General features: G+C 38.8%; 1 protein-coding gene across 5 annotated transcripts in view; it reads left to right on the forward strand.

The window, feature by feature from the left end:
- Nucleotides 1-304: 304 nt before the first annotated feature.
- Nucleotides 305-20,778, forward strand: part of CRIM1 (cysteine rich transmembrane BMP regulator 1) — a 250,286-nt gene continuing 229,812 nt past the window's right edge. For all 5 annotated transcript variants that reach the window (XM_072634147.1, XM_072634148.1, XM_072634151.1 and 2 more), the window contains exon 1: nucleotides 305-785. In XM_072634147.1, coding sequence (XP_072490248.1) covers nucleotides 446-785 — 340 coding nt within the window. In that variant the 5' untranslated portion in view covers nucleotides 305-445. The remainder of the gene's footprint in view (nucleotides 786-20,778) is intronic.

Here is a 20,778-nt window from a genome sequence, read left to right on the forward strand (position 1 = left end):
CGCTGCTGCTCCTGCGGGGGCCACCACCGCTCTCGGAGCAGGAGGAGGAGCCGCCACCTCCGCCCAGCCGCGGGGCTGGAGCCCAGCGCGGCCGCCGCTGCCTCCGCCAGAAGTTTGGGCTGAACCGGAGCTGCCGAGAGGAAACTTTCTTTCTCTCTCTCTTTTTTTTTCTCCCTCCCTCCTGGGAGGAGGAGGAGGGGAAGCTACCGCTGCGGCGGCAGGCGCCAACCGTAGTGGGATTATTGGGGTCGGCGCGGGCCGAAGAGGGAGTGGGGGGACTCGCCCCGGCTGGGGAGTCGCGCGCCGGGGGGAGCCGGAGGGGGCGGCGGCCACCGTGGGCTCCGGCTGGGCGCCCGCCGGGGCGAGCGTGCCCGGAGGAGGAAGAGAAGGCGCCCGCTCCACTCCCGGCCCGGCTGCGAGGAGGAGGCGGCGGCGCTAGAAGAGGATGTACTTGGTGGCGGGGGGCAGGGGGCTGGCCGGCTGCGGGCACCTCCTGGTCGCGCTGCTGGGGCCGCTGCTGCTGCTACTGCTGCTGGCGCGCTCGGGCACTCGGGCGCTGGTGTGCCTGCCCTGCGACGAGTCCAAGTGCGAAGAGCCCAAGAACTGCCCGGGCAGCATCGTGCAGGGCATCTGCGGCTGCTGTTATATGTGCGCCCGGCAGAGGAACGAGAGCTGCGGCGGCGTGTACGGGCTCCACGGAGCCTGCGACCGGGGACTCCGCTGTGTCATCCGCCCCCCGCTCAATGGCGACTCCATCACCGAGTACGAAGTCGGCGTTTGTGAAGGTACCGTGAGCGCGCCCCCCTCCCACCTTTCGGCCCAGGCCCAGCTCTCGTACCTTCCATCCTTCCCCCCCCACCCCGAAACCTCGGCGCGCTCTCACTCCGCTAAACAAAGTTTAGCTGAGACTTTATCCGAGGCAAGAAGGGGCCGGAGGAGGGAGGCGAGGCGGCCGCCGCCCCCAGCAGAGCCCCCGCCTCCTTTCTCCTCCTTGTCCCTTTTGCCTGCTGCAGTCGGGTTTTTGGGGGGGAGGGGAATAGTGTGGGGCGGTGTTCTCCTCCCCCCGCCCCCCACACACCCTCCTGCCGCCCGTAGGGGTGTTGGTTGGGGTGTGTGCCTGTGTGTGTTCGGGAGGGAGGGAGGGTGTCCTGGCTTTGCCATGGATTAAATAGCCTGGTCCTGTACGGGGTGGTGCAGGCTGTGGTCCGGGAGGCTGCTGCGCCTTGTTCGGGGGGCACTGCAGAGGCTGCCCGCGGGCTGCTCCGTGGGGGGAAGTCCCGGCCTTGATCCCTACCTCCTCTCCCTCTTCTTCCTTCCCCTCCTTCCTCCTCGGCCCTCCCTCCCGATACTGCAGTGTGAAACAACGTTCAGAATACCGTACACGAAAGTCTTCCCCGTGGATGGAGCTCCCTCTCCTTGTGTGTGCCTCTCTTCTTCCCCTTTCCTCCTCCCTGCGCATATAAATCAATTTCAGCTCCCGAACATGTCAGCGCTGGGGAAGTTGCATACTGTAGTTACTCATTTATTTGCCTATTGAAAACGGTCAAAGGCTTCTCTTTCTCCTCGAGGAAAAGGAGTCCAAGGAGCCCGAATGGGGGAGCTGCTGATTGCTGGGGGCCCCTTATTTGCTGTTGGTTTCAAGATCAGATAACTGCTGCCTTTTTGATCCTGGAGCTGGTCCTTTTTTTTTTTTTTTTTGACAGCAGTGATTGTTCTGCTTCTGTTTCAGCAGCATTTTGTGTATTACGCTGCTCCCAACCCATCCACGCCCCATCTAGGTTTAGACTGTCATGGGTAGCCCTCGATGAGAAGAGCAGTAGCTTTCTTAGTTTGGTGGATGTCAGCCTAAATTTCGGCTTCCTTGCCTTTCCCTCCCAAGGTTGACCACACTGCCCAGAAGGGGGAGAAGGGGAGAGAGAAAGTTAATTTTATTTGGCTATGCAGTACGACTTAGAGAAGTTCAAGTAGACGCCAGGGGAAAGAGGAATCCCCTTTGAGCTGTAGATGGTGATGCTATTTGGTACAGTTTTACTGAATAAGTTGTAAAGTCAGACTCACTCCCTGCCAATGAAAGACTGAGGGAATGGTGGGGGAATGGAAGGGGAGGGGAAGAGGGAAAACTACCCCTCTTTCTGTCACCTTCCTCCATAGCTTAATTTAGGAGGTGGTAAGGGAAGAATTATTTCAGTGGCTTTTAAAAATTGGCTGTAGTTTCAGAGTTTCAGAATACTTTTCTTATTCAGGTACAATTTGTCAAACTTTAAAGCAAAAATGGTTATAGTGACAGATTTAAACGCTCATTTCCCCCTTTATTTAGGAATAAATTATATTTAGATATATGCTACCTTGTCTTTATTTTTGAAAGTCTGGATAATACAGGAAAGTCAGAAAAATCTTCTGGTTTGTAAGCTAGTAGCAGTAATGATGATAGGCCATGCTTCAGAATTGGTGAAGAACAAGGGTAGAGGAGACAGGGTTGCCCTTATGACAGTGACTTAACTCAGGTTGCTTTTATTTACTTTATTTGTGCCACTTTGGAATTCAACATTTAGTATCAGTTTCTGACTTGAGCAAAGTTTTTGCTTCTAAGAAAGTACCTACAGATCTTCTTCTAGAAAAGTGTTGATTTGTTGTTACCCAGAATTTGTTGTTACCCAGTATATTTTGACAATCCAACTTTATCGATTTGTCTTCAGAGAAAATGCAAAGTTAGAAAATTGTGACAGCACAAGAAAATTGCTTTAGTCTCAGGGAGGGATTTTTTCATTGGCTTTAATTTTTTTTGTATGTACTGGAGATCAAGTTCTAACTTAGTTTTATTTCTTCTCACCAGAAGCTGGTGAAGGAAAGGAAAAGCACAGAGAATCTTTACAGTAATCAAATGTTTTGGCCACATTTTTACCATGTCACAGTATGGAGTTCTTTTGGCACTTGCTGGTGAGCATTTCATTCCTCTGAAGTGATGCAATTTCTACATAGCTTCATTTCCACTGGTAACACTCCATGCCTTTGGTATTCCTATGGAAAATGCTTGGAAGAGTTGTTTGACATGATTGTATTTCAATTATTGTTCCGTAGCAATGGATTTAATTCTGGTAGATTTGTTTTTAGCTACCTAAGGTAGCTCTTCAGAACCTTTCTTAGAATTTTGAAAGTAGCAAGACATTTGTGTTTTCAAATTCAAGAGACTCAAAGTTTACAAAGACACAGATTCAGGTTATATATATGATTTACTCAGGCTGTCAAGAATGATAGTGGCAGTTGATCAGATTGCTACTAGAAACATCTTTAAGACTAGCCATACATTGTAAATTGTAAATTTCTAGTGACTTCAGTGATTACCACCCTTTTGATGAAAAAAATATGATAGAGAAGTACTATTGTTCTCCTTTGTGTAGAACTGAAAGAAAATCTTTAATGTGCTAACAATTATCCAGAAGATACTTGCTTTTCCCTCTTCTTTTCTGTTGTTTTGCAGGAAATTCCACAGTGACAGGTGTTTCACTCGTTTTCCAGTTTTATTCAGATATTCACCAGGTAGAAACATAGTAATTATTGTAACCAACATCAACAGTATCCTATGTATTTTGTTCATGTTAGTGTCTTTGCTGCAATTTTTGCACTGAAATGACCCCTACTGGTTGTATCTGTTAATGTAAACTCCTTTAAAATATATCTTTTTTTTTTTATTATTATTGTTGTTATTGGCTTCCCTGAGAAAACATATCATTTATAACATGGAAATAGTATCATGATTCATCTCCCTGTTTTCAAAGAACTGATTATTTAAATTGAAGTACAGTATATGCAGCTTCATAATAATTTTAATTACTTTCTCATATGTTTTGTAAAGGTAGTATTTTTTTAACCATACTTTAAAAATGAGGAATTAGATCATCTAATAAGGCTAAGTAACTTGGTCAGAGTCATATAAACTAAGGACAGAAACCAAAACATAACTAGGTTATGGGTTTTGTCTTCTTACCTTAGATTTTAAAGATAAACTTTTTCTTGATTGGTCCTGTAGAATGAATAATTGGAAAACATTTTTCTTTAGAAGTAAAGACAACATAACAATTTCTTTGTTTTCTGTAGCCATTGGGAGCTTTATTGACACAAAAGCAGCGGGCCTGAGATTTAGCAAGGAGCTAAACAAAGGCAATGGTATAGGAAAAGGACCAGATTTATACAGGATGATTTTAGGGTTTCCTTGTGGGGGTTGGAGATCTAGTGTAAGTCTTGCAAGATAACATAACAATTTCTTCTGTTTGATCTATTAAAGATATTTCTACCTTAAATATTGTCTGGGTTTTCATATAGTACTAAAAATATCCATAAATGAATATCTAGATGTATCTACACACATATATATGTACATACATACATGCATATGTATATGTGTGTGTATTTCTGTGTGAGAACACTGGAGTACTTCACAGATCATTGATTTCACTAGTGTTGATTTCTTCTGCCATTGATGTAGATTACATCCCCTCCATGCCATAATCAGGTGACCAACCTTCAGATGATGAACTCCTGAACTAAACTAGGTTGATGCGAAGATAAAAGACAATAGTCTATCATCATCTGTACTTGAATCTTTTCTAGTACACCTGGCCAATTCAGTTCATTAAGCATTTATTATGTGTAGAGCACTATGCTAAGCTCTAGGTCATGCCGCTTCACAAGGAATCATCAAAGGAGGACTATAGAAGAGCATGCTCATAAGTGTGTGTATTTATAAAAGCATGCATACACATATGCAGACAGAAGTCTTTTTCTTTGAAAACCATGCGTCATACCTTTCTTTTTCTTGGCAAGTAACAACTCTTAAATCCAGTTGTTCACATGAGACATTTTTGAATGATCCTCCTTGAAATATATTGGATGTTTGCTACTTTTTAAAAATTCATTCTATAAACCCCTATTCTAGATCTCAACACAATACATCTTTACCCTTTGTTCCAGGTCTTCCTATTTAATTTCTTAGTATCCCAGGTTGCCCAGAGGCAGTGTTGCATGTAGTGGGTACAGTTCCCAGCTTGAAGTCAGGAAGACTTTTTTTGAGTTTTGCCTCTGATGCATATGGGCTGTATGACTATAGACAGAATTCTTAACCATTCAGTGCCTCCTATAATACATCTATAAGTCTATAAATTATCTACTAGATGCCAGTCTGCATTAGTTGAGAAGGATCCACCTATACCCATCAAATCAGAGACCTGGACAAAAACAAAACAAAAATATAAAAATTATTCCTGTTTCTTAAAAAGGCTGCCCACCTAGTGAGAAGATGTCTAGAAACAACAGGAATTTTTGGCATAAAAAGGCTAAGAAGATTATTTCAGGTTATATTTGGGATCTGGGAAATAGTGAGAACATACAAGTTTAATTTTCTGGTAAGTTTTGATGGGGGCAATAAAAGATTTATTTCATGATAAAAAACATGTTAAAGAGATTTGTAGATTTATTAGATCCAACTTTTTCTTAGTCTAGAGATAACAGAAATGCTTTTAGCAGTGGAGAAACAGGTAGTGGTTGGAGCTAGAGTAGCTGAGAATATATGGTTCTTCTACCTTGAATTTCCCACATAAAGGAATTAAAATAGTTATGGCCTCATGTTAACAAAGAGACATGAAATGAGATGCTGCCATGATAGTTTGTTTACTCTGCGCCCCTATCATCCCCAAACTCATTGCTCCAAATAAAAAAAAAAATCACTACTGGAATCCAAAAAACTACTTTCTAGACCTCAGAAGTGCACAGCTACCTTCTCCTTCCATAGTGATTAGGGAAGCAGAATTCCAGGACTTACACACTTGATTAAAGCGTCCTTTTCTTTGCCTTGATCACATCTGTAGTAGCAAGTCTTATTTTGGCTAGAAAGTTGTTTTGACTTAATAACTGCTGTTACAGTACTTTGATAGAAAAGAATTCAGAGACCAAGAAAACTCAGAATGACTGGGTTGAAGCAGGGCTGCTATATAAGACTATCTGTAAAGTTCACAGGGTTCGGTAGACATTCTCATTAAGACCTTGTCCTCTAAGGAAGGCAGTAATTATTATAGTTTTCATTTAATGGATGGAAAGGGATGCATGGAAGCTGGTGCACTTCTAGCAGAGTTAGGGAAATTGCATAATCCAAAGCTCCAAACTTTGTTTCCCCACTGGTGTCTTTTATTTTCATCACTAAGTTCTTTCAGTAAAGAAATCTCTGAGCTGCCACTGGAGAGAAACAAACAAAGATCTAATAAAATTATGTTAATACAGTGTGGGAAGAGAAACAAATATAAGTAAATAAGGAAATAATTAGTTCTTCCAAAAGTAAATATTGACAAAACACTGGGGACTACTTGTAAAACATATACAAATCGTCAGGACTGAGTGACCTTCATTTGTGTGTATTGGTGTACAAAGGACTAGCAAGCTACTGAAACATCAATTCAATATCTTGAAAAAGTTGAAGTACTTAAAACATTTTAGTAAAAATTAAACAAATTTCATATTTCCCGAAGGAGAAAATATTGCTCAGTACACTCACTTGCTAAAGTAATTTAACAACCAAGACAGTCGATCCATAAATGCTTGGAAAATAGTGTATTTATAAATTGTGAACCACATGGATTTATAAGGAAAACTGTCTGAAAAACCATAAACTCTATAGACAGCATGTCCAGTGGTAGCAGGTAGTTAGTAATATGGTACACAATGCTCTCTATGTATTTACTTTATTAAAATGTTGGTGATCCAGGTGAATGAATGTACAACTTGTGAATTAAGTGTATGGCAGTTACGGAATTGTGAAGCTGTCACAAAGAACAGGCAAAATGTAAACAATTATAATAGTAAGGGCAGGAGAGCGTGGAAAATGGGAACATATATGAAAAAGGACTGAACTCTAAGGTCTCCTGAAACTCCTAAACTCTATTTCTATAATTCTTTGAATAAGGGCAGAAGAATTTGGCATGGTGTCAACCATTCTTTGGAAAGCGATTTCCAATTTCCAAACTTCTCTAAGGAGGTGGTAACATGTAATGTGAAAAATACCTTCCATTCATTTCTGGTAAGCTTGTCCTCATGTTCATGTTGTACATCTCTTATCAAATTGTTGAAGCTCACTGACAAAAGAAGTCACTTAACTTTTCTGAGCCTTGGTTGATCTGATTTTCAAAACAGAAAAAAAAAAAACAGTGCAAACTATAGGCAATGAGCATAAGTTTGATTCCTGGGAATATTCTAGAATGAATCGTTAAAGAGATGATTGGCGAACAAAAAGGGAAAGTGATTACAGAAAGCCAACATGACTTCATCAGGGTCATATCAGATTTACCTGATTTCCTTTTCTTTCCTGTTTTTTTTTTTGACAGGATTTCAAGACTGGTATATTAGAAGACTTTTGTGATAGTGTTTAGCTTTATTTTAGTAAAGCTTTTGATGAAGTATCTTATAGGATTTTTGTGGAAAAGATGGAGATGTATTATAGGATTATACAATGAGATGAATTCAGAAATGAGTGGGTGATTACTTTCAAAGTGTAGTTGTTAGTGGCTTGAATCCTGAGGGATTTATGCTTGGTACTGTGCTTTTTTAACATTTTTATCAATATAATATGGACAAGGAAATAGATAGTCTAATCAAATTTTTATATGACTAATATGGGACAGATAGCTAAGACAATGAATGTTATCCAGGATAGTTATCCAATCAGTATCCAAAATCTTGAAAGGTCATAGCATTGGGCTGAATCTTACATGATGAAATTCAATAAGGATAAATATAAGGTCTTGCACCTGAGTACAAAAAATAATCACTTTCAGAAGTATAATATGGATAGATGGCAATTTCTGAAAGTGATCTGGGTGAGGAAATGGCTTAGTGGACTGCATGTACGCTATGAATCACTGGTGTGATGGGGTCAGCGAAAAAGCTGTGATCCTGGGTTGCATTAAGAGAAGCATAGTTTCCAGAAATAGGGAGACAAGCTAGGTGTCACAGTGGGTAGACTGCCAGACTTGGAATCAGAAAGACTCAAGTTTGTGAGTTCTAATTTCACCTCAGACAGGTCTTAGCTGTGTGACCTTGGACAAGTCACTTTACCCAATTTGCTTCAGTTTCTCATCTGAAAAATGAGCGAGAGAAGGAAATAGCAAACCACTCTAGTATCTTTGCCAAGAAAAATCCCAATGGGCTCCTAAAGAATTGGACAAAACTGAAAAATGACTGAGCAGACTTTAGTCAGTGGGGAACTACTGAAGGTTTTTTCCAATAGGGAAGTGCATTAGTATCAATCAGTCAACAAGCTTCAGCACCTGCTACACGTTAGGCACTGATCATCTGATCTGGTGATACAAAGAAAAATTCAGTCTTTGCCCTCAAACAAGCTTAAATTATAATAGAAGAGACTAAATGTATGTGTATGTGTGTGTGTGTACAAACACAAATATATACATACACATATAGTAAATGATGCAACAAATGAAGTTTGGGAAGAATCAGAGCTATGCAGCAGGAAAATTTCTTTGGTGGAAGTATGGATTAGAGAAGAGGGATCCTGGAGGCAGTCTTAGGCAGTACAGAGGTTTACATAGTTCTTATCTTCAAAGAGCTTACTTACACTCTAAGAAGATAAGAAATAAACAAAGTTAGCAGCTTTGAAAAACCAAATAGTTCGTGACATGTGTTTGCTAGATGAATTGTATGAAGAATTATTTTTCATAGAAATTTAGAGTTTCCCTTCAGGATAGGGTCCAGGATGGAGGAGAATCCTGCTCATCTTTAAGAAAGTTTATAAAATATAGATCAAACTATAGTTTTTACTGATAAATAAGAAATCATTCTATTGTTAAATCTGAACTGTAGTTCAAAAGTGTGGTTATGATTTTATGGCATTTCTTTTTTTTTTCTTCTGAGTGGGAAAATAATGCCTATTTGTACTGTGGAATTCAGTGCTATTGAGATGATGCTCCCTTTTAAATTCTTTTCAACTTTTTGCACTCTTCTACCCCACTAATTTTTTTTTTTTTTTTTGCCATTCTGGTAGCACTCAGGTACTTGGGGGTATGGGACAGCTAGGTGGAACAGTAGATAGAGCACCAGTACAGGAGTCAGGAGAACCTGAGTTCAAATCTCACCTCAGACACTTGACACTCACTAGCTGTGTGACCTTGAGCAAGTCACTTAACCCCAATTACCTCATCCTGGGTCATCTCCAGTCATCCTGATGAATGTCTGGTCACTGGGTTCAGATGGCTCTGGAGGAGAAGTGAGGCTGGTGACCTGCATAGCCCTCCCTCACTCAAACAAAGTCAAGTGCAAGTCATGCCATCATTTCTCTGATGGCATGGTCTTCTTCAGCAACGAAGGACAAACACATACAGTAATAGTGGTACTTGGGGGTATACTTTACTAGTGAGTTATTAGCAGAAGTAATTAAAGGTATCCTCAATGTGATATTTAACTTATGCAGTTACATTCTGGACCCCAAAGTAAAAAAAAAATAAGCTTTCTTAAAAAAAAAAGAAAACAACTTTAAGCCTTTCTTAATGGGAAACAAATTCCCAGTCCCATGAAAATGATTACAAAAGTTCCTTGTGTCGAATATGCTTCTAGAGAGCTGGCTGGACCTATTTCCCTTATTTTCTTTAATGTTCAACAAGTTGGGTAATTGACTTTCCAGCAAAGCCCCAATTCATCTCCATACCACATAGAGAGTATCAGAATACTGATAAATTTGGAGTTATCAGGGATTAGCCCATTCTTTGCCATGTTTCTGAGAAGACCTATATTTGCCTTTGTACCAATGGGCTAACTTTTTATTTTGAGTATACTTATGTTTTCTAGGGCCTGTAATATTCTGTTTCATTTTCTTTTAGAGTAATTTGCAGGAGGTATTGTGTACATAGCATCTTGCTCTCTGACCTGGTGCTATTGTGATAGACCCCTTCAGTGTTTCTGTCACCCTTGATACACTGCTAGCCAGGTCACTTTAGTGATCAGCAGGGGACCCAGTTCCCTGTCATTCAGCTTGAACCCTTAAATCTTCACATTCAGTAACACTGAAGTCAGTTATCACAGACTTTTTAAAACAGAGCAGAGATTCAGCTTTTTCTTGCCTCCTCACATTTCCCCTTCTTTTTTCTGTCTTCCTCTTCCTTTTCTCCCCATTCTCTTCCATTCTCATATTCTTAGTCAAGCATATACTCTTCAAAAGATTGTTCTTCCCCTTCCTCACATGAACCATGTATGCAAACTATACCTCCTAAAACAAAACTGATCCTTAAGGATGACAGCCAAGTAAGTACCATAGGTTCAAGAGCTAAACTTTGAAAGGAGAAAGACTGGAGTTCAAATCCTTCCTCATCTACTTACTACCTATGTGACCCGAGGCAAATCATTTCACCTCTCTTTGCTTCAGTTTTCTCATCTATGAAATAGGGATAATAATAGCACCTATTGCAAAGGGTCAAATAAGATGATATATATATATATATATATAAAAGTGCTTTGAAAACTTTAAAGTGCTATTATATAAATGTTAGCTATTATTATTGTTAATAATGAAATAAACATCTGAAGTTATGTCAGAGAATAAGGGTTGAAAATCGCTGAGAACACTGTTCAAACAAGACCATAACTAAAAAATACCTCCACAAGCTGATTATTATTGAACATAAAATAACTCAGATGATGGCTACAAAGTGTAGTAGAGAGAGCACTGAACTTTGTGTCAGTAAACCTGGGTATAAAAAGCCTAAATTTCATCATTCATAAAATGAGAATAGTAAGAACAAAGGAATTACAGCTAGAAGTGTTCTTAGAGAGCAGTCCCTTCATTTTACAGATATGGAAAATGAGGCCCATAGAAGATGTGACTCATACAAAATCATGTAGGAAATAAACAGAATTGGAATTCAAACTCAGCCCTTCTAACTCCAAATCCAGCATAGTGGAAGGCATACCATTACTTTACCTGATGATGCTTACTTGTACTAGTTACTTCTCAGATTTGTTGTGGTAAAATGCTTTGTAAATCCCAGAGTACCACATGAATGTCGGTTATTATTATTGTGACCAGCTCTCTGGAAAATGCACATATATTTTCATTAGATGATACACATATATATTTATTAAATATAAACTTCATATTGTTTAAACGTTTTATGACAGCTCTTGAAGTAAATGGAGATATTTTAGAATATACAAAACAAGGCTCAGGGTTCACTACATTAAGGAAACAGAAACAGGTGATGCTGAATGAAGTTACCATACATTTGGAAATCATGAGAACAGGTGAAGGCTGCTGTCAGCCAATTAGCTTTCCTTCCTTCCCTTTGGTTTTCAGTACTCTCATATAAGTTTACTGAAGATGTGAGTCTTTTTGTGAGCCTGTGTATACCTCACAGTCAAATAAGATGCTGACCTGGGATCAGAGCATTGGTAGCTCCTGACTTTTTAGTCCTTAAGGTGTACTTCCTTTCTAGAAGATCTGGGCAGCACACTCCTAACTGATTTTGCCATCCTGTCTGGAGATAAGTATGTGTTTCTTAAATAGAAATCCATGGCATTATATTGGGTATAAAAGACAGTAATATAGGATTTGAAGTAGACAACTCTCTGGCCCTTAAAACTAACTTAGCTACCTATATTTTGAAACACATTGTTTATTATTTTGTAAAAAGTGCTGAATATTTAATTTTATTAAATTATTACTTACATAATAATTACATTTTTATATATTATATATAATTATGTATATTATGTTATACATAATTATAATGTAATAATAAATAATTATTAAATCAGTTTAATAACTAAATAAGAATTTCTCTAATGCCTATTATTATTGTTCAGTCATTTTTGACTCTTCGTTACCCTGTTTCGGGTTTCTTGGCAGAGATACTGGAACTTGCCATTTCCTTCTCCATCTCATTTTACAGATGAGGAAACTGTGGCAAACAGGATTGAGTAACTTACCCAGGTCACAGAGCAACTAAGTGTCTGAGGCTGAATTTGAATTCAGGTCTTTCTGACTCCAGGCCCAGAACTCTATCCACTGTACCACCTAGCTGTCCTGTTACTGTACTACCCAGGTGTTTTGACAGATTTAAATTTTTACCACAAGACAAGCAACAGCCATCCCATTTTCCTTAAAATTTATGAGACTTATTTTTAAATGTGTGTGTGTACAAATATATTTTTGTATATATCCATATGTATGTTGGTCAGATCTAAAAAAAAAGCACTTGAATGTTGTAGCTTATCTTGAATATGTTTATTTGATCTCTAAACATAGAGAAAGAAACATTAAGCACATTATTTGGTTGTCTAATATCTTTTTAAGTAAAATTTTACTTCTTAGCAGCTAAGAAAGGGGAGGAGAATTTTAAGAGATTTCTCTTTTTAAAAATTCTTTATTTGCTTTAGCTCTATAGCAGCCAGTTTTCCTGGCTATAGTGAGGTAAAAAAAGGATGTAGGCTGTAACAAGAAACTGAACCCATCTTATTTAGCATTTCAAAACAAAAAACCATAAACAAACATCTCAGATTCAAAACAGAAAGGAATTTCTGGCAGGGATAGATGAAACCTGAGTCTACTTAGTCCCTGTCTATAAGAGGTAACTTATTTAGCTTCCCATACAAAGACTGCAGGCATTTCACAAACATTTCACAGCCATGATAAAAAGAAAAGAATCTCCACATTGGAGAGATGCAACACCTGTCTTTAAGAAACTACAGGAGCTGGTGATTTAAGGCAGAGCTACATGGAGGAAGTATGACCTGAACTAAACTTTGTTCAAATGAGTTGGGATGATCAAGTGCTTATAATGTGCTAGGAATTTTAACTGAACATACAGAACACATGGTGTTTTTCCAGTAGGAGTTTATGCTTGTAATCTTGCACTGACAGGAGATCCCATAATCTTGTCAAACCCAGAATTTTCAAACTTTCTAAGAAAATCCCCTGGACTGCCCCATACCGTTACCATTGATGGGGCTCATACTATGTTCTGCTCTAAAGGTAAGTAAAGTATTTGCAGTAGGATTAAAGCAGATTAATTTTATAAAGGTGTTCTCAAGGAAGAAGTAAATGGATTTGCCAGTGATTTAGATATAGTTAGAGAACAAAAGGGATATTTTCTGCTTTCAACCATTAGATGCTCATATGTTAAATGCAAATTCCTGCATTTTAGGCACACTTTGGTGATTTTGCTACCAGATCTATGACATAAACACAAGTCCAGAAATTGTCCAAGTATTTCAGTAAAGTGAATATTATAGGCACATGGTTAAATTTTTATACGTGAAGATCCCAGGACATCCATACCATGTTGTAGTAGAAGAAAGACTGCTAAAGGAGCTCAGTACAGTTCCTGGCATGTAGTAAGCACTTAATAAATGTTTATTGATTGGTTAAAGGGAGAGTACGGGAACCCACAAATTCCAGCTCCCTTTGGGCCATTCACTGGATGGCAGTGAGCAAATCACTTAAGTTCTTGGAATCAGGTGTCTCATCTCTAAAATGAAAATGAAGAAAAGAAATACCTGATGGTAGAGGACTTGATCAGATGTTTACCTGAGGTCCTTTCCAGTGATAGAAGTACTAGAAAAGGATTAAATATTATCTCTTAACTGAGAAGTAGCCTAAAGTAGAGGAGAGAATTTGGGTGCAAGAGTCAGAAGACCTGAATTCTATAACCAGTGCGGTCACCAGCTGTGTGACTGAGCAAAGTACCACTCTGCTATAGCTTCATCTCTTTAATTAGGATGTTGGAGTAGATGATTTTTGATGTCCTTTCCCACTTTGATAGTATTGATCCTTGGGAACTGGCAGGATCGTTGGCATTAGTTTTAATCAAATAGAATAAAGGAAAAGACTTTTAGTAACAATGACTGACATTGGTATATCACTTTAAGGTTTGCAAAGTCCCTTACAAACATTAGGCCAAAAGTCCTTTACCTTCTTTGTCATGGATTTTTTTGGGGAGTCTGTGAAGCATATATTATATCCCTTCTCAGAGTAATACCTTTAAAGTAATAAAATATTTAGGAATACAAAGAAAGCCAGTTATATTGAAATGCAATTATAAAGATATGTTTAAAAGTTAATGGGAATCAGGTTAAGAAACCCTGATTGAAGGGAACATGTTACTTTATTCCTTAATTATATTTCATATGAAATAACTAAGACTGCAAAAACATGGTCATCGTCTGGAAGATGTTTAAAAACTGAAATCTAGAAACCATCTTAACTGCATGACCTGGTCTGAATTCAAGGGAGAAGGTATACACCTCTGCTTTAGACTGCTAAATGTGTTGAAACTTTGTTATTTTCTCAGATTCTCATTTCCCTTATTAATCAGTGTGGTTTCGAGGGAGGTAGGTGACAAATACTGCAAAGAGGAAAGCCTGAGTGAAAAGACAGGCCAAAACTTGCCCAAATTCACATACTCATTTCTCTCTCTGACAGTCGAGGCAATTGAGTAATTGCTGCTCATCCTAATACTGCAGGCAGCAGCCAAATTCTCAACATTCTTTTACCTTTGCTGTTGTTTTCACTTGCCAGGGAGTTTCCCACCAGACACTGGGCAAGCAGTTTTCTTAAAGAGTGGAATGAATTTAAAGAGACATGCTGTAATAATCTTTGTTGTCTGTCTCAAATATCCATAATATTGGACAGTCTCTATGGGCTATCCATTCAGATGTGCATTGAAATCTTAGAAATAGACATTCTTCATCCATTTGGTCTTTTCTGTGTGAATGGACGGGTCAGCTCCTTCAAGTGATTATGGAACTCTTCTCGGAGGCTCTGAAATATCTTAGGGCTTTGATGCAATCACAACCTTGTCATCTGAAAACAGGACCATCTGGAGGACTTCACCATTCACACGGAATTCTCCTATTGACCTAGACTCTGCTGGATCTCCTCCATCCCCATGGAGAATACTTTTGGCAAGTGTACATCTCCCTGCTTTATGTGTTATGTTTATTATCAGAGGGTGATTGAACAGATGGACAGTGAGCTGAGCCCAGAGTTGAAAAGGAAGGACAAGAGGGGCTAGATTGCTTTTGGGACATTTCAAAGCACTTTTACTGACTCAAGTTTTCTTTAACAACAAAAGCCTATCTTCTTAATTCAAACATTTTTAACATATGTTTCTGCATGGTAGAGGGACCAAGAACACCACTGCCTCCAGAAAGAATTAGAGGAGGAGTTTCACAGGAAGGTCAGTGGAAAGGCATGTGATGGGTATAAGCTGCCTGCAACGTGTAACCAACAAGGAATTCTGAAAATCAGGAGTAAAGAATGCCATCCCAGAATTGCATGAAAGAAAGAGAAGATGGGCTCGTCTTGTAACAAGAGGAGTGACAGATCAAAGTGCTCCACTGGTATTCTTGCATTATTGAACGAAAACAAGGAAAGACTCCAGCATATTGAATAGATGTCTGTGCCTATAAACACTTTAGGGAAGACATGGAAGAGAGTTGTACATAACTGGAAAGTTGTGATCTAAAATTATTGGAGGGAATTTTCAAATTGATGAGATCACAGGTCCGTTTGAAAATTGGAATATTGGTGACTGCAGACATATTGCCTGAATGCAGCAATTCTGTTGTCTACTGCTAGGGTTATGCAATATCTCCTGGAAACTAACTGTTGGTCTTGCCCCTTCTCTCTGAGACAGAGAGATGTCTCAGTGGAAGACAAAATGTCTAACAGTGTGGTGTAATGAATCTTCATTTAAAGAACATTGGTTTTGGAGAATGAAGATGTGAGGTCAAAGCCCACCTTACCACTTACCAGCTGTGAGAACTTGTCAGTTGCCTCATCTGTATAATTAGAATAATAATGCTTCACTAATAGCTTTATCTGGCTGTGGTGATTAAAGTACATGGAAATGTAAGTCATTGTTTTTTAGAACGGTGTATAATAATGGTCCATAAGTATCTAGAAATGACATTTATGCCCTTTATGCTCTCCCCCCACATCATAGTGAATAAGTTTAGGTGCAGGTAAACTTATGGTAGTGAAGGATGCAATAATTATTACTCTTTAGTGTTCACTGATTTGGCAAGAATTTTACTTTGTATTCTGGAAGTCACAGTTGGTGAGCATGACTTTTGCTAGGTGTGAATACATTGCAATAAGAAGCTAATTTATTCTAGTTGGACTTTCATTAGTAAATCTTTTGAGTAGAAAGCTCACTAGCAAATTTCCATATAGGATTTTAGGATTTAGAATTGGAAGGGATGGAAATCGAAAAGAGGAAATCGAAACCCAGAGTTGTGGAGAAGATTCCTCCAGTCTCCTAATTCAGACAATTTTGCCCTATTCTGATCAGTATGAATAAATTTTAGCATAAAGGCTTTTTTTTCCTGGATATTTCACTTTTTCCCCCAGCAAAGAAATATTTTTTAAAAAAGGTCTTTATTCAAATCTTTAACGTTGTTGTAGTTTACTAATAACTGTTCTTTGGACGCATTTCCATTTTATATCATAGGGCTATTTCAAGCCCTATGCTTAGAGCTTATCAAGACCTGAATTCTATTGCATGAACTCAAGCGCACACACACATGACCTCTTCTCTAATGAAGATTCTGGGCAGCTAAAGGTAGTGACTGTGTCTGAAATAGCCATTGAGGGGATGGAAAGTGTCAGTTACTAATCTGACCCTTTGCCTAAGGATGAGTTTTCACTTTTAACTCTCCTTTTGGCTGTATAAAGAAGTCTTTATTTGGTTTTCTTCCTGTTTGCTTGAAACATTAGTATATGGAACCTTGAAAAGGTGTGAGAAATGCCTGACAGATTATGCAGGAAAACACTTTTATGTAGTGAAAATGGAAGGGACTTGCTGTAATTAGATTCCATTTAGGAGAACCAGCTACCTCTCTACCCAGGTTGTTTTTTCTGTGTCCTTGCTTTGTTCACTTGGCACCATCTCCAAGGTGGCAAATCCTTGCCATGACACCCATGCTTGCTGGATATCAGGTGCCCTGAAAACCATTTCAGAGAACTGCTCTGCAGCAGTCTTTCCATTGGCCTCCACATTCTTCCCAGCACAGTCATGCACAGGCATTGGTAACACTGAAGGGGGAAGGTTTTACACCCACAGAATAGGACTTTGCCATCTGTTTGTCTACTGTAAGTAGCCCCTTCCAGTGACAGGATGGTGGAGGAGGGGGTGGGTATGAGTACAGAACATTTACCAGAACACCAGGGTGCATCTGCCAATCCTCTATGACATCACAAAGTAGGATACTATGGGTCTTAAAGTAGCAGAAGTGTATGAAACAGGGGTATTTATAAAGTTGTGTTAGTAAACCTGGCAGAGCACATGTGCCCAGAACATCAAAACCATACTTAGCCTCAACAGTAAGAGGTAACCTGGCATACGGGACAGAGTACTACCTTCACAGACACAAAAGACTTGGATTTAAATGCAGCCACAAATCAAACTAGTGACAAATCACTTAACCTCTCAGTTTACCAGGCAACTCTCTTAATGATTATAAATTGCAAAACAAAGGGAGTTTCCTCACTGGGTGTTCCATACGCAGTGAAATCACAGATCCTTCCCTTCCCTTCAAACCCTCCCTCCCCCCCCAAAAAAGAAGCATCAACATAAAGAATTGAATGGAATCAACTTTTTACTCTTGTCATAGCTTTGGGTCAGATCTGGAACATATAGTCCTGTAAATAATTCCTCATTTTATAATGGAGTTAACTTTGTCCCAGCTTGTGTGTGTGTGTGTGTGTGTGTGTGTGTAACATGTATGTATTTTCAGTGTTACTAAAGGCCATACATAGATCATAATACTTTGTGTCCTCTTGACCTCATAAGCATGCTTATAGTCTTTAACTGGATCATTAGAGAAGTCAGCAAAATATACATTTTATAGACTGAGAAACTCTGAAAATGGCTTCTCAAGTCTTATGCCATAAAAAACCTTTAGAATGAGTATGTGTCTCTTTTAGTGTAATTGAACAATATTATCTGATTCTTATATTTTAAGCTGTGACTTGCCTCATTACTGGGGGTGTTTGTATCCTCTTCACATTTTTCTTGCTAAAGAAATAATTATTGTATTTTTTGGTGTCCAGAAGAGAGAATTTTTATCGCTTGGTTATTCCTTCTGTAATTAAAGGTATAGCAGGTACTCATTTTAGTGTGACTCTTGTTCAGGTCATGTAGAAATTAAGGAGGAAATAGTAGAATAGGAATGTGGAACTTTTAAGAATGAGGAAAGCTAATGTTGTGATTTAGGAAGGTTCCTATAGGGAGGAGAGACTGTTGTCTTTGGGAGAAGGAATGAAAGTATTTTTAGAAATATATAAAATTGCATGTGTATAGGGTACTAAACATGTATAAGCTGGATACACATAGGATGTTATATATACACATGGATTTTAAACTCCATGAACATAAAAGCACATACAGTGAGCAGAGTTTTGCATGGTGTGTTTGGAGAGGAAGGAATTAGGATTTGAAGAATGTACAGTGAGCTTTTTTATTGTCTTTAAGTAGGGGAAAAGATGTTTTTCCCCTACCAATTCTGGCTTCTTTTGATAAACCTAGTGCTATGGGTAGTTTACTCCCTATAACTCCTTAGTAGAAATCAGTCAAGCAATTTGCAAGCATTTATTAAACTTCAGCAGTGTGCCAGGCACTATGATAGGTGCTGGGAATACAAGGACAAAAATGAAACTCTCCTTGCCTCCAGAAAAATCTACGTTCTGTTGGGAGAGCCTACATGTACATGTATATAAGTATATCCCAGATTAATCCAAGATAATCTGAGGGCAAGGAAAGGCTTCTTTTTAGGTGGCTGCTCAGTTGAGTTTTAAAGGAAACAAGGGATTCTAAGAACTGAGGTGAGGAGGGGTTTCCTTATTGGCATGGCAGACAGTCATTGCAAGGGAATTGAGAGGAGATGGAAGGAAAATGCTGTGTGAGAACAGCAAGATCAGTCTGACTGGACTGTAGGATGGGGAAAGGGAAGTAAGATAATAATGTTTGGAAGGTGAGAAAGGACTACCAAATCGGGAGATATAAGTCACAAGTGGGAAGTTCCAATAGATAGCCTAAGTATACCTTTCATAAAAAAACACGTTAGTGTTCAATATCAGATCTTTAAATCTAACCTATGTTTTGACTTGGGTCAGATAGGGAACAAACTGTACATGGGATTGTTTTCCTTTTGTATTGGAGTTTAGTATTGTCTTTGCATTTGTTGGAATCAGGTGTGAAGGGCTTTAAAAGCCATATGGAGGAGTTTATATTTTATCCTAGAGGCAAGGGGAAGTCATTGGAGTTTATCATGGAATGGAGTAAATGGTCTCATCTGCCCTTGAGGAAAATCACTTTGGCAGCTGCATGCAGGAAGAATTGGAAGGTAAATTAAGCCAGGGAAACCAATTCAGGGAAACTCTGAAACCCAACTTGTGGATGAAGACAAGGTACCAACTTCTTCGACTTTGTCTCAACCCACAGGTTGTAGATTTTCTAATGCTAGTCCAAATAGAGTAGCTAGAACAAAAGAAAGAGGACCAAAAGGAGGAGTGATAGTTGGCTCAAGTTCTTCATTCCATCGTCTGGTAGAATGGCTCTCAAACTTATTTTTTTCTTTTTGCTTATGGCACAGTTTCATTTTTTAATGTTGGCAGATTCACACATACGGATTAAAGTGTAGGTTTCATACAATTAGGGGCGCACCTAGTGAAACTCACTCTACCCTTTGAAAATCAGTGTTCTCCCCTAACTAAATCTTTGCTGGCTAGATCAGGGTTTAGGACTTTGACTTTAAGATAGATTCTTGAAGTTGTGGGTCTAGGAATGAATGTTAACTGGAGAGGCCTTTGATTTTTGGATTATCTGGAAAGTGAACCCCTCATTATCATTTTACTTACTGAAAGAATTAAGTAGCTAAGAAATTTTTTGCTCTCAAAAACAATTCAACATAGGGTAGATTTTTTTTTCCTTTCCATATATTCTTCTGAGATTCCTTACAGTTGTTGAATGGATTAATTTTTGAGTTTGGTATTGGAAAGTAAAGTTGGTGGGGGGAGGATTTAAAGGATATATATTAGACTATTTGAATTTCTTCCCACTTGTGTTGGAAAAGTCTCCACTTTCAATATTCTCTCCTCATCTGCTTATAGGAATCTTGGTGGGTGGCAACTTCCTCCTCACAACCAGGAGTTTGTTGCATTGAGTCTTTAAGGTACTATGGTGACAGAATTGTTGTGAATAATAAATAATAAACAATTATGAATTATTTTGTAAACATTTCAATTGACTGCATAAATGCTTAATAAATGATAACACAGTCACAGGATTCTAAACCTAGCAGAAGTTAAAGTGTTGTTCATTAATCTCAATGAACACATGTATATTTCTATTCAGATTAATTTGACATTCCTAAAACATGCTCTGAGAATGAGACAGCAAAAATATTTGTTGCTTCCGATGATCTTAAAGTGCCCTAAAGAATGCTATTGCAAGGCCTCTGTGAGGCAGGAAATTCCTGAAACATTCATCTTTTAAGGTGGAAGTCTATTACTGTATTTCATAAGAATGCTTTGCAAAGGTTTGAGCAGGAAGTCAAGAAAAACCACTTGATGATGAATTTAGGGAAACAGAATTCCGATTTGGATTTTGTTCAGATTACTACCCTGCCATTGGAGACCATGGAATTTTTTATAACAAGTGGTTAGCACTTCATTGCTTTTTTTGGTCATTATTTAATACAGAAATGCCATTCTCATTCAGTGCTGGGTCT

Source organism: Notamacropus eugenii, chromosome 1, assembly GCF_028372415.1.
Source record: "Notamacropus eugenii isolate mMacEug1 chromosome 1, mMacEug1.pri_v2, whole genome shotgun sequence".
In the NCBI taxonomy this organism is placed as follows: Eukaryota; Metazoa; Chordata; class Mammalia; order Diprotodontia; family Macropodidae; genus Notamacropus; species Notamacropus eugenii.